Source organism: Macaca nemestrina, chromosome 7, assembly GCF_043159975.1.
Source record: "Macaca nemestrina isolate mMacNem1 chromosome 7, mMacNem.hap1, whole genome shotgun sequence".
In the NCBI taxonomy this organism is placed as follows: domain Eukaryota; kingdom Metazoa; phylum Chordata; class Mammalia; order Primates; family Cercopithecidae; genus Macaca; species Macaca nemestrina.
The window spans coordinates 34,599,148-34,619,593 of record NC_092131.1 but is presented as its reverse complement, the minus strand read 5'-3'; the positions used below and the strand labels follow the sequence as shown (position 1 = coordinate 34,619,593).

General features: G+C 39.2%; 1 protein-coding gene across 12 annotated transcripts in view; it reads right to left on the bottom strand.

Moving 5' to 3' along the window:
- LOC105494287 (NUMB endocytic adaptor protein) overlaps positions 1-20,446 on the bottom strand; it is a 192,023-nt gene that overhangs the window by 48,513 nt on the left and 123,064 nt on the right. For all 12 annotated transcript variants that reach the window (XM_071099898.1, XM_011762570.2, XM_011762581.2 and 9 more), the window contains one exon: positions 1,094-1,168. In XM_071099898.1, coding sequence (XP_070955999.1) covers positions 1,094-1,168 — 75 coding nt within the window. The remainder of the gene's footprint in view (positions 1-1,093; positions 1,169-20,446) is intronic.

Sequence of the window (20,446 nt, the reverse complement as noted above, 5' to 3'; positions counted from 1 at the left end):
AAAAGTTCTGATTACGAAGCAAATTGAGGGAAAGAAGCACACATTAGTAGTCAAACTTGTGGCAGCCCACCATACTAGCAAACCCAAAGCAATATGTATTTAATGCTGTTGGGGACAGAGCATGCAGAAGTAATGCTTAAAGCTTTCACAGCAAAGTGGGGAAGGCCACATATTAGAAGGAGGGTTGTGAAGAGGACTATCAGATCTATGGAACATGCCTCAAACCTACGGAAAATCTGAAATTAACACTTTGAATCCTTATGAATCCTGAACTTGTTCTCTCCTTTCACTGAATACACAGGCATGTGCCTGGGATGTGTTCTATGGCATAACAGGCAGAGGAAACATTAGTTATCCTGGGAAAGGGCTCTCTACTTCAAGTGTGCTAAAGTTTATGTAAAAGGCAGTAGAAACAGACTGTTTATGTTAGAGGTGTATAGCAAAGAAAACTGGGGAGTAGGAGTTAAGATAATAGTGAGAAGTCCCCAAAAAGGAAACCTCACCAGGCATCAACACAGATATCTCTATCCTCTAGTTTTCCCCAGGAAGCTACTTTTTATAGTATATTTAAAACCCATAATTTATAGCCCAGTTATCACAGTTAGGTTAAGATGTTAACTGTAACAGTTTTATCCTAGTCTTAGAATACTATTCTTCTATCAGATTTTACAACTTTTGTTTCATATGGGTTATAAATCAAAAGTACCTTTAGGATAATATCTGCCCTAAATTGAAACAGCTCGTCTTATAATTTATACCTCTGGATGGACAACATGAGATGCTTTTAAATTTTTTAATTATTATTTTATTATTTGAGAAAAATTTTTTGAAATTAATAGAGACAGGGTCTCGAAATGTTGCCCAGGCTGGTTTTAAACTCCCGGCCTCATGCAATCCTCCTGCCTCAGCCTCCCAAAGTGCTAGGATTATAAGAGTGAGCCACCGTGCTTGGCTGAGATGCTCCTTATTAGCAAGCCCACATCTTTTTAACAGAAACACAGTTTTTACTGGGTCACTAAAATTTACTGAGAAAAATCTTTTAAGAAAATATTGACAGCATATAGATCAACACTGGCAACCATCAAATACATACAGCTTTCAATCTTTTTACAGCATCTTCACAGATGTGCATTCCTCTTGATTCATCAACTTCTACATGGCCAAGGTACTGTAGAAAAAAATAAAAAGTTAGGGCTATTGCTATGTTTACCAAGTAGCTACTATATAGTAAGCATTATGTGAAAATTGAATACAGGTTGAGCATTCCAGATCTGAAAAAATCTGAAATCTGAAACACTTCTGGGTGTCAAGCCTGTTGGATAAGAGACACACCACCTGTACTGAAATTCCTACACTCAAGAAATACACAGCTATTGAAAAACAGTTCAGATAATGTAATTTTACATATTCTCAGTGTCCTCATAGGAATAAGATTTAGAATAATTATTTCAAAAAGGTGTTACAGGTGAGTAAGTGAAGAAGTACACAGTAGGCACTAAACATTACCTGAATCTAATATCTTAATCTAATTACCTGGATCTGAAGCATAATAGCCTATGCTAGACACAGTTACTATGTCTCTACACATAAAAGTAATCCTAAGACAAAGTATATATACATATCTTTTAAAAAGCACAAACAAAAATGATAGTTTTTCAAAGACTGAAGAAATCACACACTCCTTTTATGGGGAGCATATAAGAGCAAGGCAGATTACCAAAACAAATTTTATGAATGTATTACATCTGAGCTGTAAAACATACATAAAATTTGAAGAGGCAAAAATTGAAAGGTTGAAAGACTATTTTAGGCTGAGAGAATTACATAAAGTTATAGATGTGGAATAGGATAACTACGTATCAGTGCTGGGACTCAGAACACATTATCCCAAAGTATGGTGTCCAATGCTTTGAACTAAAAAAGAACCAAGGTCTGACCTTCTCTTGACCTCCTGACTCTTAACTCCTCCTTCTCGCCCGGAAGAGTAGGAGGGGCTTTCTCTGAAGTTCTCTTATCTGCCCAAAGATAGATCCTTCAAAAAGAAGCTCAATTGTTATATATGCTCTCCCTGGGAGTCTTATCAACTAGGGTAGATTAACTGTATCAAAGAAGAAGAGACTGAAGTTCAACACCCCAGACTTTGTCACAGGCTATCACCTATTCTTCTGAGGGCTGCTCCAGACAACTTGTATTATAGGAGAGACTTTTTATCTGCACAACAAGGCAAGCTTTGCTCACCGTGCATTTCCTTCCCTCATATTCCCATAGGTTGTCACCACCTCCCCTAAGGTCCCTATTCCTTTCTGTAGCTCAGGATGCCATAAAAATGTCAATCATCTGGCCTTCAAGTTTGATATTTTGTGAGACTCTTATGTACAAACATGTAATAAATTTGTGTTTTTTTCCTGCTAATTTATCTACTGTCAGTTTATCTCACATACTCAAATACTGAATGGTCAAAGGGTAGAGGGAAAGTTCTCTTCTCCTCAGCATCAACGAATACTCTTGTTTGGTTTGAATATGAAATCTATGCAGCTAGAGAATTGAAGTACTAAAATAGTCAGCACTTAACCCTAGAGACAATGGAGAGCCAACAAAAAAATTTTTTTTTCCAAGGTAGTAATATGATTCAAGGTCTGGTTCCAGGTAAATAGGGAGTGGACACACTACACCCTGTTCCTCCCACTGACTGAAACCATAAAACCTGAACAGAATTCATGGAACAGGTACTTAAGCTTTCTGAAAAGTAAACAGAAGATGAATCAGAGTAGAATACCAGAATTCAAAGTACTATGGAAATGGCAAGGAATTTACCTCCCCTTTCTCTCTTTGGTACCTCCAGACTGAGAAAGTAACTTTTATCTGAGGAATGCAAGTCCTTTTAATTATCAGGTCAGTAAGAGACATTAAAATGAGACCACAATCACGCTCTGCTACTCACTTTGACCTACGTATCCCTCTCCTGAAAATGCCTGCTACTGCCACAAGTAGCTAGAAATTTAACCTAATAATGTCACACCAGACACTATACCCACACCCTACCTATTGCTTAACAATGTATAGCCAATCACTAGTCAATGTTATTTCTTTAATTCCTGATACACAACTTTTTATCAGCCCACTCCCTGTCCCCTTCTTTTGCTTTTAAAAATCCGCTTGCTTGCTGGGTATGGTGGCTTAAGCCTATAATCCCAGCACTTTGGGAAGACAAGGTAAGAAGATCATTTGAGGCCCAGAGTTCAAGACCAGCCTGGGCAACATAAGGAGACCCTGTCTCTACAAAAATAAAAAAAATTAGCAAACACCTGTAGTACTAACTATTCAGGAGGCTGAGGCAGGAGGATTGCTTAAGCCCATGAGTCCAAGGCTGCAGTGAGCTATGATCATGCCACAACACAAAAGTCTGGGTGACAGAGAGAGACCCTGCCTCTAAAAACCAAAATGAAATGAAGAAAACTTAAAAAAAAAAAAAAAAATCCACCTGTAACTGCTAATTGAAGGGTACATCCAGAGCAACTTGAATCTATGCTTCTGGGTTGCAATACTCAACCTTGGCCCAAATAAACCTTCTACTTATATTAATTTTGCATCAGCTTCTTCCTTTAGGTTGACAAGCCTGAACTTAGCACAGCCAAAAATCCAAAAGCAAGTGCTGTGATACAGAAAGATGTCTGGGAAAACCTCTCTAGCTCTGGTTTGAGGACCAGGAAATGGAACTCCTAAAGCTCAGAGACAGTACAGGAGTACCCCTTTCTTTTGTTGGTTCTCTCACATCTCAGCCACCAGGAAATCCTGTGATGGTGTGGTGGCAGCAGAGGTAGCAACAAAAGAAACCTGTAGGAGCCACACCTCTAAGGCAGGGGGACCTACCTCTCTGTTTAGTAGAAGGGTGGTTCCAGGAAGATGGGGCCAATCCCCCTTTTGCTTTTTTCCTTTCTCTCTGATCTCCTGCCATTTGACCCCAAATACAAGTGAAATTGTGGGACTTCATGGTAGTGCAGAACAACCAGAGCCCCAGGTTTCTGGCTAGAGAACAAGAAAGGGGAACTCCAGGGAACCAGAAAGTACCAAAGAAGACACAGGAAGGGAGGAGCTTGAGAAAGACCATGAATTTGTTTGTGAATTCCTAGGCTCACCCTGCAGCTACACAGGTAAGAATCTGATCCTAATTAGCATACCCAGGATTTTGACAGTTGAACTAATGTATACACCACCTCCGGGTTCCCAAACTGACCCCTAGGTGACATACACACAGAATAGATCAGAATAGCACCGCAGATCAGAATAGCATTGCAGAGGCTTTGAAAACTAAACTGATGGCCAGGCGTGGTGGCTCATGCCTATAATCCCAGCACTTAGGGAGGCCGAGGTGGGTGAATCACTTGAGGTCAGGAGTTTGAGACCAGCCGGGCCAACATGGTGAAACGCCATCTCTACTAAAAATACAAAAATTAGCCAAGCAGGCGCCTGTAATCCCAGCTCCTCAGGAGGCTGAGACAGGAGAATCATTTGAACCTGGCAGGCAGAGATTGCAGTGAGCCAAGATCGCCCCATTGCACTCCAGCTTGGGCAACAAGAGAGAAACTCCGTCTCAAAAAAAAAAGAAAAAGAAAACTGAACTGATATTGGAACCACATCCTGCAGAAAGTAAGAACTTGTAGCCTGAGACCTAACTGGACTGACCGGTATAGGAAATGTTAATTAAAAAGGAATTAACATTTACTGATTACCTACTATGTGCCAGAAACTGTGCTGGATGTTTTATATATTTTGTCTAACCTAATAACTACTCAGAAAGGTATGTTTGATCACTTGATTTTAAAACTGAGGAAAGGAAATGAGGTTCAGGAGTGCTGAATAACTTTTCCAAAGTCATACACACAGCTAGTCGGGGAAGAATATGGTTTACATTCATGATTTCAAAGTCCAAAGGTCTCACACTTGACTTTACCACAATTCAAGAAAGCTTTTCCTGATTCTTCATTCTTATTATAAGGAAATTTAAAAAAACAACAGGTTCTTTCCACCACATTGTTTCCTACAATTTTTAAAAATAAAAGTCACTTCCCTGGCAAATTTTTCCTCTGGCAGGGCTGAAACTATCAATTACAAGTGAGCCTCTCTGAAAACTCAGTGAAAATATCTAAAATAAGTTCATCATTATTCATACTTTCTCATTTCCTCTCAAGTTACAGAATTTCTACTTGGAAGAGAATTATTATTTTTTTTGAGACAGAGTCTCACTCTGTCGCCAGACTGGAGTGCAGTGGTGTAATCTCAGCTTACTGCAATCTCTGCCTCCCGGGTTCAAGCGATTCTCCTGTCTCAGCCTCCCGAGTAGCTGGGACTACAGGTGCGTGCCACCACGCCCAGCTAATTTCTGTATTTTTAGTAGAGATGGGGTTTCACCATGTTGGCCAGGCTGGTCTCGATCTCTTGACCTCGTGATCTGCCTGCCTCAGCCTCCCAAAGTGCTGGGACTACATGTGTGAGCCACCATGCCTAGACTTGAAAAGAATTATTAATATGAGGCTGACTAGGAGGCTTAATGACATTTTGGAATATGGTGCTGTAAAAGTACATCATTACTGAGCAAAACTAAAAAGACAGTTAAAAATCTAGTATCTGTAATTTCTGAGTAAGACTGGTTCTTAGAGATGACTCTAGTTCATATACATGGTCCTGTAGGGCATAGGTTTATTCATTTTTAAAAAACATACAGTAAAATTCACTCTTTTTGGTTTACAGGTCTATTAGATATGACAAATATATACAGCTGTATAACTACTACCACAATCAAGTTTGATCATCCTCAAAAATTCCCTCATGATGCCCATTTGTAATCAACTCTTCCCCCTGCCCTCCCCCACCACACCCAGTCCCCAGCCTCTGCAACTACTGATCTGTTTTCTATTCCTATAATTTTGCCTTTTAAAGAGTATCATATTGGCTGGGCGTGGTGGCTCACGCCTATAATCCCAGCACTTTGGGAGGTGGAGGTAAGTGGATCACTTGAGGTCAGGAGTTCCAGACCAGCTTGGCCAATACGGTGAAACCCTGTCTCTACTAAAAATACAAAAATTGGCTGGGCGTGGTGGCAGGCCCCCATAGTCCCAGCTACTCAGGAGGCTGAGGCACAATAATTGCCTGAACCCAAGAGGCAGAGGTTGCGGTGAGCCAAGGTGGCGTCATTGCACGCCAGCCTGGGAGACAGAGCGAGACTCCATCTAAAAAAAAAGAAAAAAAAAGAATGTCATATAAATGGAATCATACAGTATGTGCTCTTTTACCACCGAGTAGTATTTCATCATATGCATATATCACTATGTTTATCTAATCACCAGTTGAAGTATATCTTGGTTATTTCCGGTTTTGGTGATAATAAAGCCATTATACTATTCCTTTATAGGTTTTCATATAAGAAATTTGGTCATATGGTAATTGAATATCTGACTTTATAAGATACTCTTTCCCAAAATGTCTTCACCATTTTACCTTCCCACCTGCAATGTATGAGTTCCAGTTGCTCAGCAATTGATATTTGTCTTTTTATTTTTAAGCCATTCTAATACGTACATAGTGGTATCTCTTGCCATTTTAATTTGCATAACATCCCTAATGACAAATAGTTCTCGGCATCTACTTATCCACATCTTTTTTTGTTTTTTCTTTTGTTTTTATTTGTATCCACATCTTATTTGATGAAGTATCTGTTTAAATTTGTCTATTCTAAAAAAATTGTTATTTCTTTCCTGTTGGGTTTAGAGAGTTCTTAATACACTCTGGGTTCAAGCCTTTTGTAGACATGTTTTGCAAATGTTTTTTCCTATCTCTGGCTTTACTTTTCATTTATTTATTTATTTATTTTTGAGACAGAGTCTTGCTCTGTTGCCCAGGCTGGAGTATGCAATGGCACGATCTCAGCTCACTGTGACCTCTGCCTCCCAGATTCAAGCAATTCTTTTGTCTCATCCTCCTGAGTAGCTGGGATTACAGGCATGAGCCACCACACCCGGCTAATTTTGTATTTTTAGTAGAGACGGGTTTTCTCCATGTTGGTCAGGCTGGTCTGGAACTTCCGACCTCAGGTGATCTTCCCGCCTCAGCCTCCCAAAGTGCTGGGATTACAGGTGTGAGCCACCACGTCCGGCCAATTTTTCATTCTCTTAACAGTGTCTTTAGCAAAGCAGAAGTTTTCATCTCGATGAGGTTAATTTTTAAAAATACACTGTTTTTGATATTATATCTAAGCAATCTTTGCCCAGGTCACGCTGTCAGAGGTTTTTTGATTTAGATTGTAAGCTCCACAACAGTAGGAAACTTGTATGTGCTATATTCATTCAGGTATGGTAACCACTAGTATGTGGCATATATAGTAGTGCTAAATACATATTTATTGCATGAATGAATTCATCTGAAATTTCAGCTTGAGCATCTCCCTTCTCAGTCCTCTTCCCTCTCTCTTTCTCTTTCTCAGAGCTGGGACACCCATCTTCTCCTGCCCTTAAACATTAATTTGCAGTTGGTTGAATCTATGGATGTGGAGGGCTGAGTGTATATGCAAAGTGTTTAGTATATACCTAACAGTAAACACTCAGTATATTTTAGACTTTGAGCAAAAGTAGGATTTTAGGAGTTTCTAACTACTCTCTTTGAACTTCCCATAGCTTTCACCCTTAATACAAATTAAACACTGATCCTATTTTTCCAATTTCTCTCTTGAACTCCAGTACCAAGTTTTGACTCTTAGCTCACTGCAAATGTTACTTGACCTTGGAAAGGATACTTAACTATCTTGTGACTCAGTAGTGTTGTTTCAATAATTAAAAGAGTTTATATATTTAAATCACCTAGCACAGTATCTGGTAATAAGTAAGGGCTCAATAAACAAAGCTATTTTAACTGTTATCTGATTTCCTCGGTGGCCTTCAGACCTTAGCTTGTTGAAAACTGTACCTCCTGTTCCTCTGATGTTTGTATTTACTTGCTTATTTCTTTTACTAATACCTCAGGTCTCAACAGCAGGGGCAAACACTTCGAAGTATTTTCTTTTCTTTTAAGACAGGATCTTGCTTTGTCACCCAGGCTGGAGTGCAGTGGTCCAAATATAGCTAACTGCAGCCTTAGGCTCAAGCAATCCTCCCACCTCAGCCCACAAAGAGCTGGGACTACAGGCACACATCACAACACCCAGTTAATTTTTGCATTTTTTTGTAGAGCTGGGGTTTTGCGGTGTTGCCCAGGCTGGTCTCAAACTCCTGAGCTCAAGTGTTCTGCCTGCCTTGGCCTCCCAAAGTGCTGAGATTACAGGCTTCAGTCACCATGCCTGGCCTTAAAGTATTTTCCAGTTCTCCTCTTCCTTCACTTGACTTTCAATCAGTTCCATATATATATATTTTTTCATAGTCACATTTCCCTGATCAGAAATTTTGTTGCTCAATTATTTGCCAATTAAGTAGAAGCAAAATATAGAAATGGTTAGGGATCTAATCCCTGATTTGCAGCTTTTTGGCTTCATGGTCTTGGGCAAATTATATGACTTGTCTGTGTATCACTTGTCTGTGTCTCAATTTCCTTATCTTCTAAAATGAGAATATAGCAGTAACCACTAGCCGTTTGAGGATTAAATGAATACATACATACAAAGTACTTAGAACCGTGCCCCACACATAGCAAATACTATATATGTCTTTGCTTTTTAAGTACAGATTTAGTATGGTATCCCAGGTGTTCAGCCTTGTCTACTGTATTAGGTTAGGGTTTTCCAGAGAGACAGAACCAATAGGATGGATGGACAGATGGACGGTCAGACGGATAGATGAATGAATGCTTACTACAGAAATTGGCCACGCAATTACGGAGGATGAGAAGTCCCATGACAGGCTATCTGCAAACTGGAAACCCAAGGATACCAATAGTGTGGTTCAGTTCAAGTCCAAAAGTCTTAGAACCAAGGAAGCTGACAATACAACTCTGAGGCTGAAGGCCTGAGATCCTGGGTATGCTGCTGGTACAAGTTCCAGAGTCCAAAGGATGGGCAGCCTGGATTCCTAATGATTTTCCACGCATATATTTTATAATCTCTTCTATGGTCTGTTATCTCAAGGTCTTACAGTGCTAATTCTCTTGTTGTCTCTTATTGTATAATCCTTTATTATATCTGCTAATTATTCCTACATATGATTTATAACATTTAAAAAGTTATAAGGTCATGTTTACTGATGCTAAACTTTTTGGGGAGAATTTCATTCATTCTGGATTTAGTAGAGACGGAGTTTCTCCATGTTGGTCAGGCTGGTCTCGAACTCCTGACTTCAGGTGATGCACCTGCCTCGGCCTCCCAAAGTGCTGGGATTACAGGTGTGGAATTACACGCCCGGCCTGTATTCAGAGTATTTCTATGTTAAGTTAATCCACAGTCTGCCAGAACCAACTAGACCAACTGGTTTTTCTATTGATTTCAGGATATTTTACAAGTAACCAACATACTAAAATTTCCTATCATTTAAAACCATTTTTTGGTTGATTCTCTTGGGTTTTTCAGATAGATATCTGTAAAGACAAATATGAAAAACTTTATTCTTGCTTTCCAGTATTTCCAATATTTATTTTTTTGTCCAACAGACTACTACTTCTGACCCAGTGTTGAACAGGGGTGTTTGAGAGCATCGTTGTCTTCCTCCCAAATTAACTGCATATGTTTCACCATTACGCATGACTCTGGGACAGTTTTTCAATCATTTAAAGAATGTATTATGCTATTCCTATTATGCTAAGATTTATAAGGACTGAATAATAAATACTTTTTAAGGCTTTTAAATTTGAGATGTAATTCACACTACATAAAATTAATCATTTTAAAGTAAACAATTCAGGACAGGCAGGGTGGCTCACGCCCGTAATCCCAGCATTTTGGGAGGCTGAGGCAGGAGCATCACTTGAGGTCAGGAGTTCGAGACCAGCCTGGCCAACATGGTAAAACTCTGTCTCTACTAAAAATACAGAAGTTAGCTGGGTGTGGTGGTGCATATCTGTAATCCCAGCTACTCGGGAGGCTGAGGCATGAGACTGGCTTGAATCCAGAAGTTGGAGGTTGCAGTGAGCCAAGATCGCACCACTGCACTCCAGCCTGGGCAACATAGTGAGATTGCCTCAAGAAAAATAAACATAAAAATAAACAATAAACAATTAAGTGGTAGTTAGTATACTCACAACATTGTAAAACCACCACCTTTATCTAGTTCCAAAACATTTTCTTGCACCAAAAGGAAAACTTGTACACATTAAGCAGTTGTCTCCATTGCCCCTCCCCACAGCCCCCTGCAACTACCAGTCTGCATTCTGTCTTTATGGATTTACCTATCCTGGATATTTCACATAAAGGGAATCATACAATATGTGGCCTTTCATATCTGGCTTAGTTTACCTAGCATACTGTTTTCCAGGTTCATCCATACCATAGCATACATGTATTTCAATGCTTTTCATACCTGAGTGACATTCCATTGTATGTATGTGCCACAATTTTGTTTATTCATTCTACCATCAATGGACATTTGGACTGTTTACATCTTCGGCTATTGTGAATAGTGATGCTATAAACATGTATTTTTCTTGAAGTACCTGTTTTCAGTTCTTTGGGGCACATAACTGGCAGTGAATTGCTGGGTCATATGGTAATTCTATGCTTAGCTTTTTGAGGTACCACCAATCTGCTTTTCACAGAAGCTGAACCACTTTACATTCCCACCAGCAATGTATGAGAGCTCCAATTTCTCTACATCCTTGCCAACACTTTTTTTTTTTTTTTCCAAATTATAGCCATCCAAGTGAGTGTGAAGTGGTATTTCTGTGGCTTTGATTTGCATTTCCCTGACTAATGATGTTGAATATCTTTTCAAGTCTTTGTTGGCTAGCTGGCTAGCTGTATATCTTCTTTAGAGAAATTTCTTTTTTTTTTTTTTTTTAATTTTTAAAATTTGAGACAAGGTCTTATTTTGTTGCCCAGGCTGATCTCAAACTCCTGGGCTCAAGCGATCCTGCTGACTCGGCCTCCAAAAGTGCTGGGATTACAGGCATGAGCCACTGCGCCTGGCCTTCTTTGGAGAAATCTCTATTTAAGTCCTTTGCCCACTTAAAAATTAGGTTGTCTTTTTTGTTGAGATATAAAGGTTCTTTATATATTCTGGACACTAGAGCCTTATCAGACATATAATTTTCAAACATTTTCTCCCATTCTATAGTTTTTCACTTTCCTGATAATATTCTTTGATGCACAGTAGTTTCTAATTTTGATGAAATCCAATATATCTATTTTTTCTTTTGTTGCTCATGCTTTTAATGTCTTATTTAAGAATCCACTGCCAGATCCAAATTTGTTACGACTACCCTATACTTCCTTTGAAGAAGTGTATGGTTTTAGATTGTTGATCCTCTTTTTTTTTTTTTTTTTTTTTTTGAGATGGAGTCTTGCTCTGTTGCCCAGGCTGGAGTGCAATGTCACAATCTCAGCTCACTGCATCCTCCACCTCCCCAGATCAAGCAATTCTCCTGCCTCAGCCTCCCAAGTAGCTGGGACCACAGGCGTCTGCCACCACACCAGGCTAATGTTTTGATTTTGTGCGTGTGTGTGTTTTCTTTTGAGATGGAGTTTCATTCTTGATGCCCAGGCTGGAGTGTAATGGCACAATCTCGGCTCACTGTAACCTCTGCCTCCTGGGTTCAGGCAATTCTCCTGCCTCAGCCTCCCAAAGTGCTAGGATTACAGGCGTGAGCCACCACCTTAGTATTTACTTTTAGCTCTCATTTGTTGCTATTTTTGTGCCTACTTGTTCTTTTCTTTTACCCAGACTGCTCATCTGCGATACTTTCCATATATTCATTAGTAGAACTACTGTATTGTTTTCTTTTTTTGCACTATCTTTATTAGGTTGTTGTAGCAGGATTTTGTTAATGCTATAAAAGAATCTGAGGCCGGGCGCGGTGGCTCAAGCCTGTAATCCCAGCACTTTGGGAGACCGAGGCGGGTGGATCACAAGGTCAGGAGATCGAGACTATCCTGGCTAACATGGTGAAACCCCGTCTCTACTAAAAATACAAAAAACTAGCCGGGCGTGGTGGTGGGCGCCTGTAGTCTCAGCTACTTGGGAGGCTGAGGCGGGAGAATGGCGTGAACCCGGGAGGCGGAGCTTGCAGTGAGCTGAGATCACGCCACTGCACTCCAGCCTAGGAGACACAGCGAGACTCCGTCTCAAAAAAAAAAAAAAAAAAAGAATCTGAAAACTGTCCATTATTTTCCTATATACTCCAATATAGTTAAATAGCATAGGAATTACTCTTTGAGTGCTTGACAGAACTGACTTGTGAAACCATCTATATTAGTTCCTTTTAGATAAAGAGACAGTTTTTGGTTTTGTTTTTTAACAGCTCTATTTTTTTAAGGTTTGGGGCCTATTCAACTTTTCTTTTCCTGCTTTAGTTAACTAGTAATGTATATTTTCCTAGAACATGTATAGCTAATCTAAAATTTCAAATGTATTAGCATAGGCTGGGCACGGTGGCTCACACCTGTAATCCCAGCACTTTGGGAGGCCAAGGTGGGCGGATCACCTGAAGTCAAGAGTTCGAGACCAACCTAGCCAACATGTTCAAAAACTCCATCTCTACTAAAAACACAAAAAAATTAGCCAGGAGTGGTGGTGGACGCCTGTAATCTCAGCTACTCAGGAAGCTGAAGCAGGAGAATCACATCTGGGAAGTCGAGGTTGCAGTGAGCTGAGATCACGCCACTGCACTCCAGCCTGGCGACAGGAGCGAAACTCCATCTCAAAAAAAAAAAAAAAAAAAAAAAAAAAAAGGTATTAGCATATACTCCAAGTATTCACATATCTTAATTTTTTGGGGTCTGTGGTTGAATCTCCCCACTTTCTTATCTGCAGTACTACATACCTGTGCTTTCTCTCATTTTCTATATTAAGGCTTATTTCTACTACTACCTTCAACTCAATCCCTCCATGTTTTCATTTTGTATTAATAATAAAATGAGAAAGTAGAGTTTTATGATCTCTGAGTTACCTGTAGGATTTGAGGAATGGATACAGGTTTCAAAGTATTTCCAATGGGTATCATTCTATCACTTAGCCTAATCAGTTCAGTTGGTCACATACAGCTATTTATGCCAGCCAAAAAGAAAAAAAAAAAAAAAGGAAGACTTGGTAGAAGGGAAAAGAATTATTTCACTTATGGACTATTGTAGAAATGTGGAAACAGAAATAAGCTTTGTGTCTTATCAGACTATGAGAAAACCATGCCCACTGAAATAAACATTATTAAAGAGATCCCTTTTCTTCTCTGAGACACTATCTCACTGAAGAATTGCAGCTGATTTATGCTTAATGGCTAAAATATTTGACATTGGGACTTCGTTTGTTTGTATGCCTTTTCCAAACTCCTTCTGAGTAAGAAACTTTAATTCGCAAAAATGTACTTTGGAAAAACTAGTATGTGGAATTTCATTCTCGGATGAATTAAGTCATTTTTCCCTTTCTTGAAAAAAGTATTTAAAAAATAGATTCCCTCCCCCTGCTTTCGTGATTTATCCATCAGAAGAAATGCAGACCTCTGACGTGAGAGACTCTATAGTCAGCAGTTCCCAACATTAACAAAAGTGACATAATATTCATCAAGTTACAAGGAGCTTTACAGTATCTTAACATGTACATACATAGCCTATGCTATATAGCAAACATAGTATGTAGATGTGCACAATACAATAATAGCAAAACATGTTTTGAGACTTTAACCAAAGAGGAGTAGTTAAATTAAATGGGCTATTCTTTAACTATAAATTTGGGCCACAATTCCATCTGAATAGACTGTATGACCTAAGCAGATGTGTTTAATCATACAAGTTAAGAGCTGAAAAAAATGTGAGATCCCAAAACTTTAATTTTCAAATGTGACATTACGTGTCCAAAAAGTTAAGTGAGTTATACAAGGTCATATAACTTAGTAAATTAACAAAGCCAGGAATAGAATACTGCTCTTTTGATTTCTAGATCTATCTTCTTTCAGCTACCTCACACAACCTCTATTAAAGCTTACCTGCAACTCTCCTATTTAAGTCATGGTTTACAGTTTACTGTTATTACATATATTAACTTATCATTATTCTTCTTTAAAACGAAGAAAAGATGACAGAATTGGAATATAGTCATTTTGCAACCCTTAATGAATAAACCCAGGCAAAGATCATGAAAGAACTATTGCTATTTTCATCACAAGAGAATGACAATCAGCTATTGCGTGCCTTCTGATTAACAGTGAACACCACCAATGAAGTATTTCTGGGGGTGGGGGGGACTAAATATAACCAAGCCTCTAAAACTAACTACCAATTCAAAAGAAGTAAAGAAAGCAAAGGAACATGTTAAACAAAATGAGCATTCTCATCTTGCTAAGGAGAGAAGGATTAGATTTCAGGACCTACCAGTGGAATGGGCTACATTGAACACTCCAGGTTTTCACCTGGAACACCTGGAAAAGTATGTCCTAGGAATGGAAGTAAATCAGAGGAAGACAGAGCCTTGCCAAAACTATAATCCAGCCTCAATTCTGTTAATACAAAATTTCACAAGGGCATTACTACAAGAAAGGAAACTTTACAGGTCAATCTGTCTCAAAAACATAGATGTGAAGCTTCTGAACAAAATATTAGCAAACAGAATCCCTTAATATACTCAATAAATTCAACTTGATTATGATGGGTACTAAGCTGAGTTTATTTCAGGAATGTAAAATTGGTTGACTATTCAAAATACATAATCAATGGAATAAACCACTTAACAATTAAGATAAAAATCATAATCATCTCAGCTGAGCATGGTGGCTCATGCCTGTAATCCCAGCTCTGTGAGAGGCTGAGGCAGGCAGATTACATGAGGCCAGGAGTTTAAGACCAGCCTGGCCAACATGGTGAAACCCTATCTCTACAAAATATACCAAAATGAGCCAGGTGTGGTGGCGCCTGCCTGTCTCAAAAAAAGCAACACTCTGTCTTAAAAAATAAATAAATAAAAATAAAAAATAATCATCTCAATAAGTACAGAAAAACTTTTGCTAAAATTCAGTTTTCATTCATAGTTTTAAAAATATATCTTAACCATCCAGGCATGGTGGCTCACACCTGTAACCCCAGCACTTTGGGAGGCCAAGGTGGGCAGATCACTTGAGGCCAGGAGTTCGAGACTAGCCTGGCTAACAAGGCAAAACCCTGTCTCTACTCAAAATACAAAATTAGCTGGGTGTTGGTGGTGCATGCCTGTAATCCCAGCTACTCGGGAGGCTGAGGCACAAGAATCGCTTGAACCTGGGAGGTGGAGGTTGCAGTAAGCCAAGATCATGCCACTGCACTCCAGCCTGGGTGACAGAGCAAAACTCTTGTCTCAAAAAAATATATCTATATCTATATATATCTTAACCAAGAGTAGAGGGGAACTTGCTTAACTTGAGAAACTGTGGTAAGATTGCAAATGAGGCAAGAATACTTGCTATCACCAATTCTACCCAGCGCTGTACCACAAGCTCTGCCCAGTGCAATGAGGCAAGAAAAAGAAATTATAAAAATTGAAATGGAAGAAATACAACTATAATATTCATAGACTGTATTATTGTATTAGAAAAAAACAAAAGAAGATTCAAATAAAATACTATAATAACTGCATTTAGTAAGGTTGCTAGATCTAATTTCAATATACAAAAGTGATTTTTTTATAACAGAAATAAGCAGAAAATTATATTTAAAAATTTACCATTTACAACAGCATCAAAACTGAATGCTTGATTTCATCCCCCATTCACAAATCTACTATCAACAGTCTTCCCCAAATTAATATATGGGAACTCCACCCTTCCAATTGTTCAAATAAAAAATGTTGGTACAGTTCAGGTGCAGTGGCTCACACCTGTTATCCCAGTGCTTTGGGAAGCTGAGGTGGGAGAATTGCTTGAGGCCAGGAGTTTAAGTCCAGCTTGGACAACATAGCGAGACCCCCACCTCTACAAAAAAAATTAAAAATCAGCTGGGCATCTGTATGTAGTCCCAACTAGTGAGGAGGCTGAGGCAAGAGGATCACTTGAGCTCAGGACTTTGAGGCTGTAGTGAGCTATGACTGTGCCATTGCATTCCAGCCTGGGTAACGGAGGATGATCCTGTCTCTTAAAAAACAAGCAAAGAAAAAAAAAAAAAGTTGACTTCTCTTTTTCTTGTGACACTTCACAAATCTAATCTATCAATAAATGACATCAGCTCTACCTGCAAAATATATCCAGAATCTGACCCCGTCTTACCACTTCCTCTGCCATTACCCTAACATAAGTCACATCATCTTCCATCTGGACTTTTGTAAAAGCCTCTTAAATGATCTCTTTGTTATCACCCTTGTTCATCTATAGCTGAATCTCAGCACAGGAGCCAGAATGATTCTTTTAACATATAAGTCGTATAATCCTACTCCTCTGTTCAAAACTCTCCAATAGCTTCCTAATTATTTCCTTTTATTCATCCTGAATAAAAGCCAAAATCCTTACAATGGTCTATAAGGCCCTACACCAGTAGTTTGTCAATGGGGAGGGTTGAGAAAATGTATGTGGGCATTTTTGGTAACAATGACTGGGAAAATTATTCCTGGGTAGTGGACAAGGACCCATGGATGACAGCCATCTGGCTTCCTGTTTGACATTTGAATGTCCTACTGGACATTTACTTAGAAACTTACTCATAATTATTTTAGATTACATGTAACTCCATTTTACATATATACACACAGTATTTTTTGCACAAATTGCTGTGTCAATCAAAGGAAGGTTAGACTTTAATAAGAATTTTATCAAGAGTTGTTTACCACTTCAGAAAATAACATCACCATTTACAATCCACTGTGGTATATGAGTTACCAACACATCATTTCTGTCTACATTTGCAGGTATCTTACCCACTGCAATGCTCTGTAAAAGTGTACTACTTTAGGTCTTCTAGTATCATTAGGTCCATTTACATACTGGATATAATTTTATCTAAAATTTCTGTTATTTCTTCTTTATATACTTAGTTATGTATGCATAAGTAGGTTATACTATGTATGCATTTCATTTCAGATAGTATAAGGAATACTGTTAACATGTTTGTACTGAAAATGTAGGTGATAGGGCTGACAGTATTGAAAAGCACTAAACCAATGTGGTATCCTGTTACTTATCTAATGTCATCTCTCCCTATCCTTTTGCTCTAAACACACTGGCCTCCTTGCTGTGCCTCCAATATACCAGGCACTCTCCTGCCCCAGAGCCTTTGTACTTGTCACTCCGTTTACAATCTACTTCCCTCAGGCAATCTGAAATGTTTGCTTTCTCACTTTGTGTCTTTGCTCAAAAGTTACTTTTTCAGTGAGAGATTCCCTAACCATCCCATTTTTTTGTTTTTGTTTTTTGTTTTTAAATAAGAGATGGGGTGTTGCTATGTTGCCCAAGCTGGTCTCAAACTCCTGGGTTCAAGTGATCCTCCTATGTCAGCCTCCCAAAGTGTTGGGATTACAAGCGTGAGCCACTGTGCCCAGCCATTAACCATTCTATTTTAAATTGTAACCCCTGCCCCCGACACTCCTTTATACTTAAACCTCCCCCCAACCCCTATCTTCTTTTTTTAAGAACTGGCAACGGCTATTTATTCAGAGCTTGCTAGCAATGAGGTTAGTTTGGTAGAAACTCGAGGGCAGGCAGAAGAGTGGAAAACCTTCACAGGGCAGGCTCTAGGAGTGTCTAGATGGAGGCTGCTGGCCTGGGGAAGCTGGTGGCAGAAACTCAAGGCAGAGCATCCTATGTGACTAGCCAGCGGTGCGGGCAGTGGGGGTGACACACTTGGCTTTCTCTGGTTGGTCCAGAGTTGGAAGCAGGGACAGAGATTAGGAAAGCTGGCAGTTACTGATTGGGCTCTGGCCATTTGAGGCCAAATGTTACAGAAGTGATTGTTTAGCCATCTGACTATATACTTGGTATCTCACTGGCAGGATGCTGGGCCCTGGCTGCCAGTTTCTGCAGTTCCTTGCTGCCTCCTATGTGTAAACGAGATTTCCAACCTTGAAAACAGTAGATTACGAAGACAGAGACTTACTTTGGATGGCCGACAGTAGCCCAGTGACCTCATGTCCCGTGGGCCTCAGCTTCCCCACCTGACAAACGAGCAGCGGGGACATCCACTGATGCCCAAACACCAACCCCACCCCAGGCAAATTGCACCATCTGGCCCAGTAGTTGTTTACCTCAGGCTGTCCCCTCCCCCAGTGTGCCTGTCTCACAACCCTAATTCTCTTTGAACATACCAGATACTTTATATATTTACTTATTCATAGTCTAATACCCACTAGGATGTAAGCACGGTGCAAGGATTTTGTCTGTTCTCTGTTTTGTTGCTTGCTGTATTTGCAGTACTTAGAACATTGCCTGGTACACAGCAGACTCCATAAATATCTGCTAAATACATCAATGAATTATTGGTCTCATAGAGAAGAAAATGTAGCACATTACTTAGCTCTACACTAAACAATATTAAGAGTCATAATAATGAAAACTTTTACAATAAACTCAAGACACGGAATGGGAGATTTAATTAATGGCTGTAGGACAGAATACAAATGACTGGTATGGTTTGGCTCTGTGTCTCCACCGAAATCTCATCTTGAATGTAATCGCCATGTGTCACGGGAAGAACCTGATGGGAGGTGATTGGATTATGGGGGCAGTTTCCCCCATGCTGTTCTCGTGATAGTGGGTCTCATGAGATCTGATGGTTTTAAAAGTGGCAGTCTTTTTCCTGTGCTCTCACTGAGCTTCTCTCTCCTGCCGCCATGTGAAGATGGTCCTTGCTTTCCCTTTGCCTTCCACCATGATTGTAAGTTTCCCAAGGCCTCCCCAGCCATGTGGAACTGTGAGTCAATCAAACCTCTTTCCTTTATAAATTACCCATCTTAGGTATTTCTTTATAGCAGTGTAAGAATGGACTAATACACTGACCTACATAATGTTACAAATAAAAGGAAAACAGCAGATACAAGTTTGAAGGTAAGAGAGTAAGGGGTTTTAGTATTTTTATTTTACATGGTAGGGAATCAAGATATACTACCTAAAGTTAATGGAACAATAAATTTGTGAGTGTAGGATACCAACAGTAGAACTAAAAATAATAATTTAATTCCCAAAATCTAAGTGGAAAAGGGTCAAAGGTAAAAGGGTGTGTGTGTTAAGTCATCCTTTTTTAGAGTAGAGAACAGTAGAAAAATGGGCAAATTAAGAGTAGTCAGTAAAACTGTATTCTTTAAAAAATTAAAACATTACCAATGGTAAAAGCACAAACAAAAATGGTTGAAAGCATCACTATAGAATGGAAATGGGGCAGAAAAAGTGATTGATTGGTTGATTGATTGATTGATTGATTGATGAGGTCTGCTGTGTTGCCAAGGCTGAAGTGCAGTACAGGCAGGATCACAGACCTCTATAGCCTCGAACCTCTGGCATCAAGCAATCCTTTCGCCTCAGCCTCCATGGTATCTGGGACTACAGGTTACCATGCCTGTTGCTTTGTAACCAAGAGCTTATATTACTTTGATTTAAAAATATTTTAAAGTTTAAATTATATTCAACATTGTTTTAATAAACAATTTTTAAACTGTCATGAGTGATCGTTTTGTGTTATAAAACTACACTATAGTACTTAAGGGAGAGAACCCTCTAGAGCTAAGCTACTAGAGTTCAAATCCTACCTTCAAATAGGATGGAATATCAAATAGATATTCCAACTATTCCCTAATAACATCATGTAACAGAAATCTTACTGCATACTAGGCCACAAAGAAAATAAGTCCTTAAGAGTAACAAATGAAGTTGAACTTCTCTCAAATATCTCACTGCTCTGATGCAAAGACGTTTCTTTAAATTAAAAAAAAAAAAAATTGTTTTAGAGAGACAAGGTCTCACTACATTGCAGGCTGGTCTCAAACCCCTGGGCCCAAGTGATCCTCCTGCCTTGGCCTCCCAAAGTGCTGGAATTACAGGTGTAAGCCACTGTCCCTGGCCTCATTTCTTTAAACTTTTTCTGTTTCAGGTAAAAGAGCAAATTGTGATGTCTGCCAGCATGCCAGCAAATTTAGCTGTGAAGACAATGTATCTGTTCAACCAACTGTAACCTTACTTATTTCATTGGTACTACACATGGCTGACATTAAGTTTGGATCACTACTTGTCACACAGAGTTATCTTCCAAAAAGTTATACTGTGAGGCAGCTTTGAAATGAAACATTATTGCAGGTGCAGAAGATTGTCACAAAGGCAATAAAATTATAAGCACTGGAAAATGTCTTATCTGGGATAAACAATAGAATTTTTAATACTAGAACAG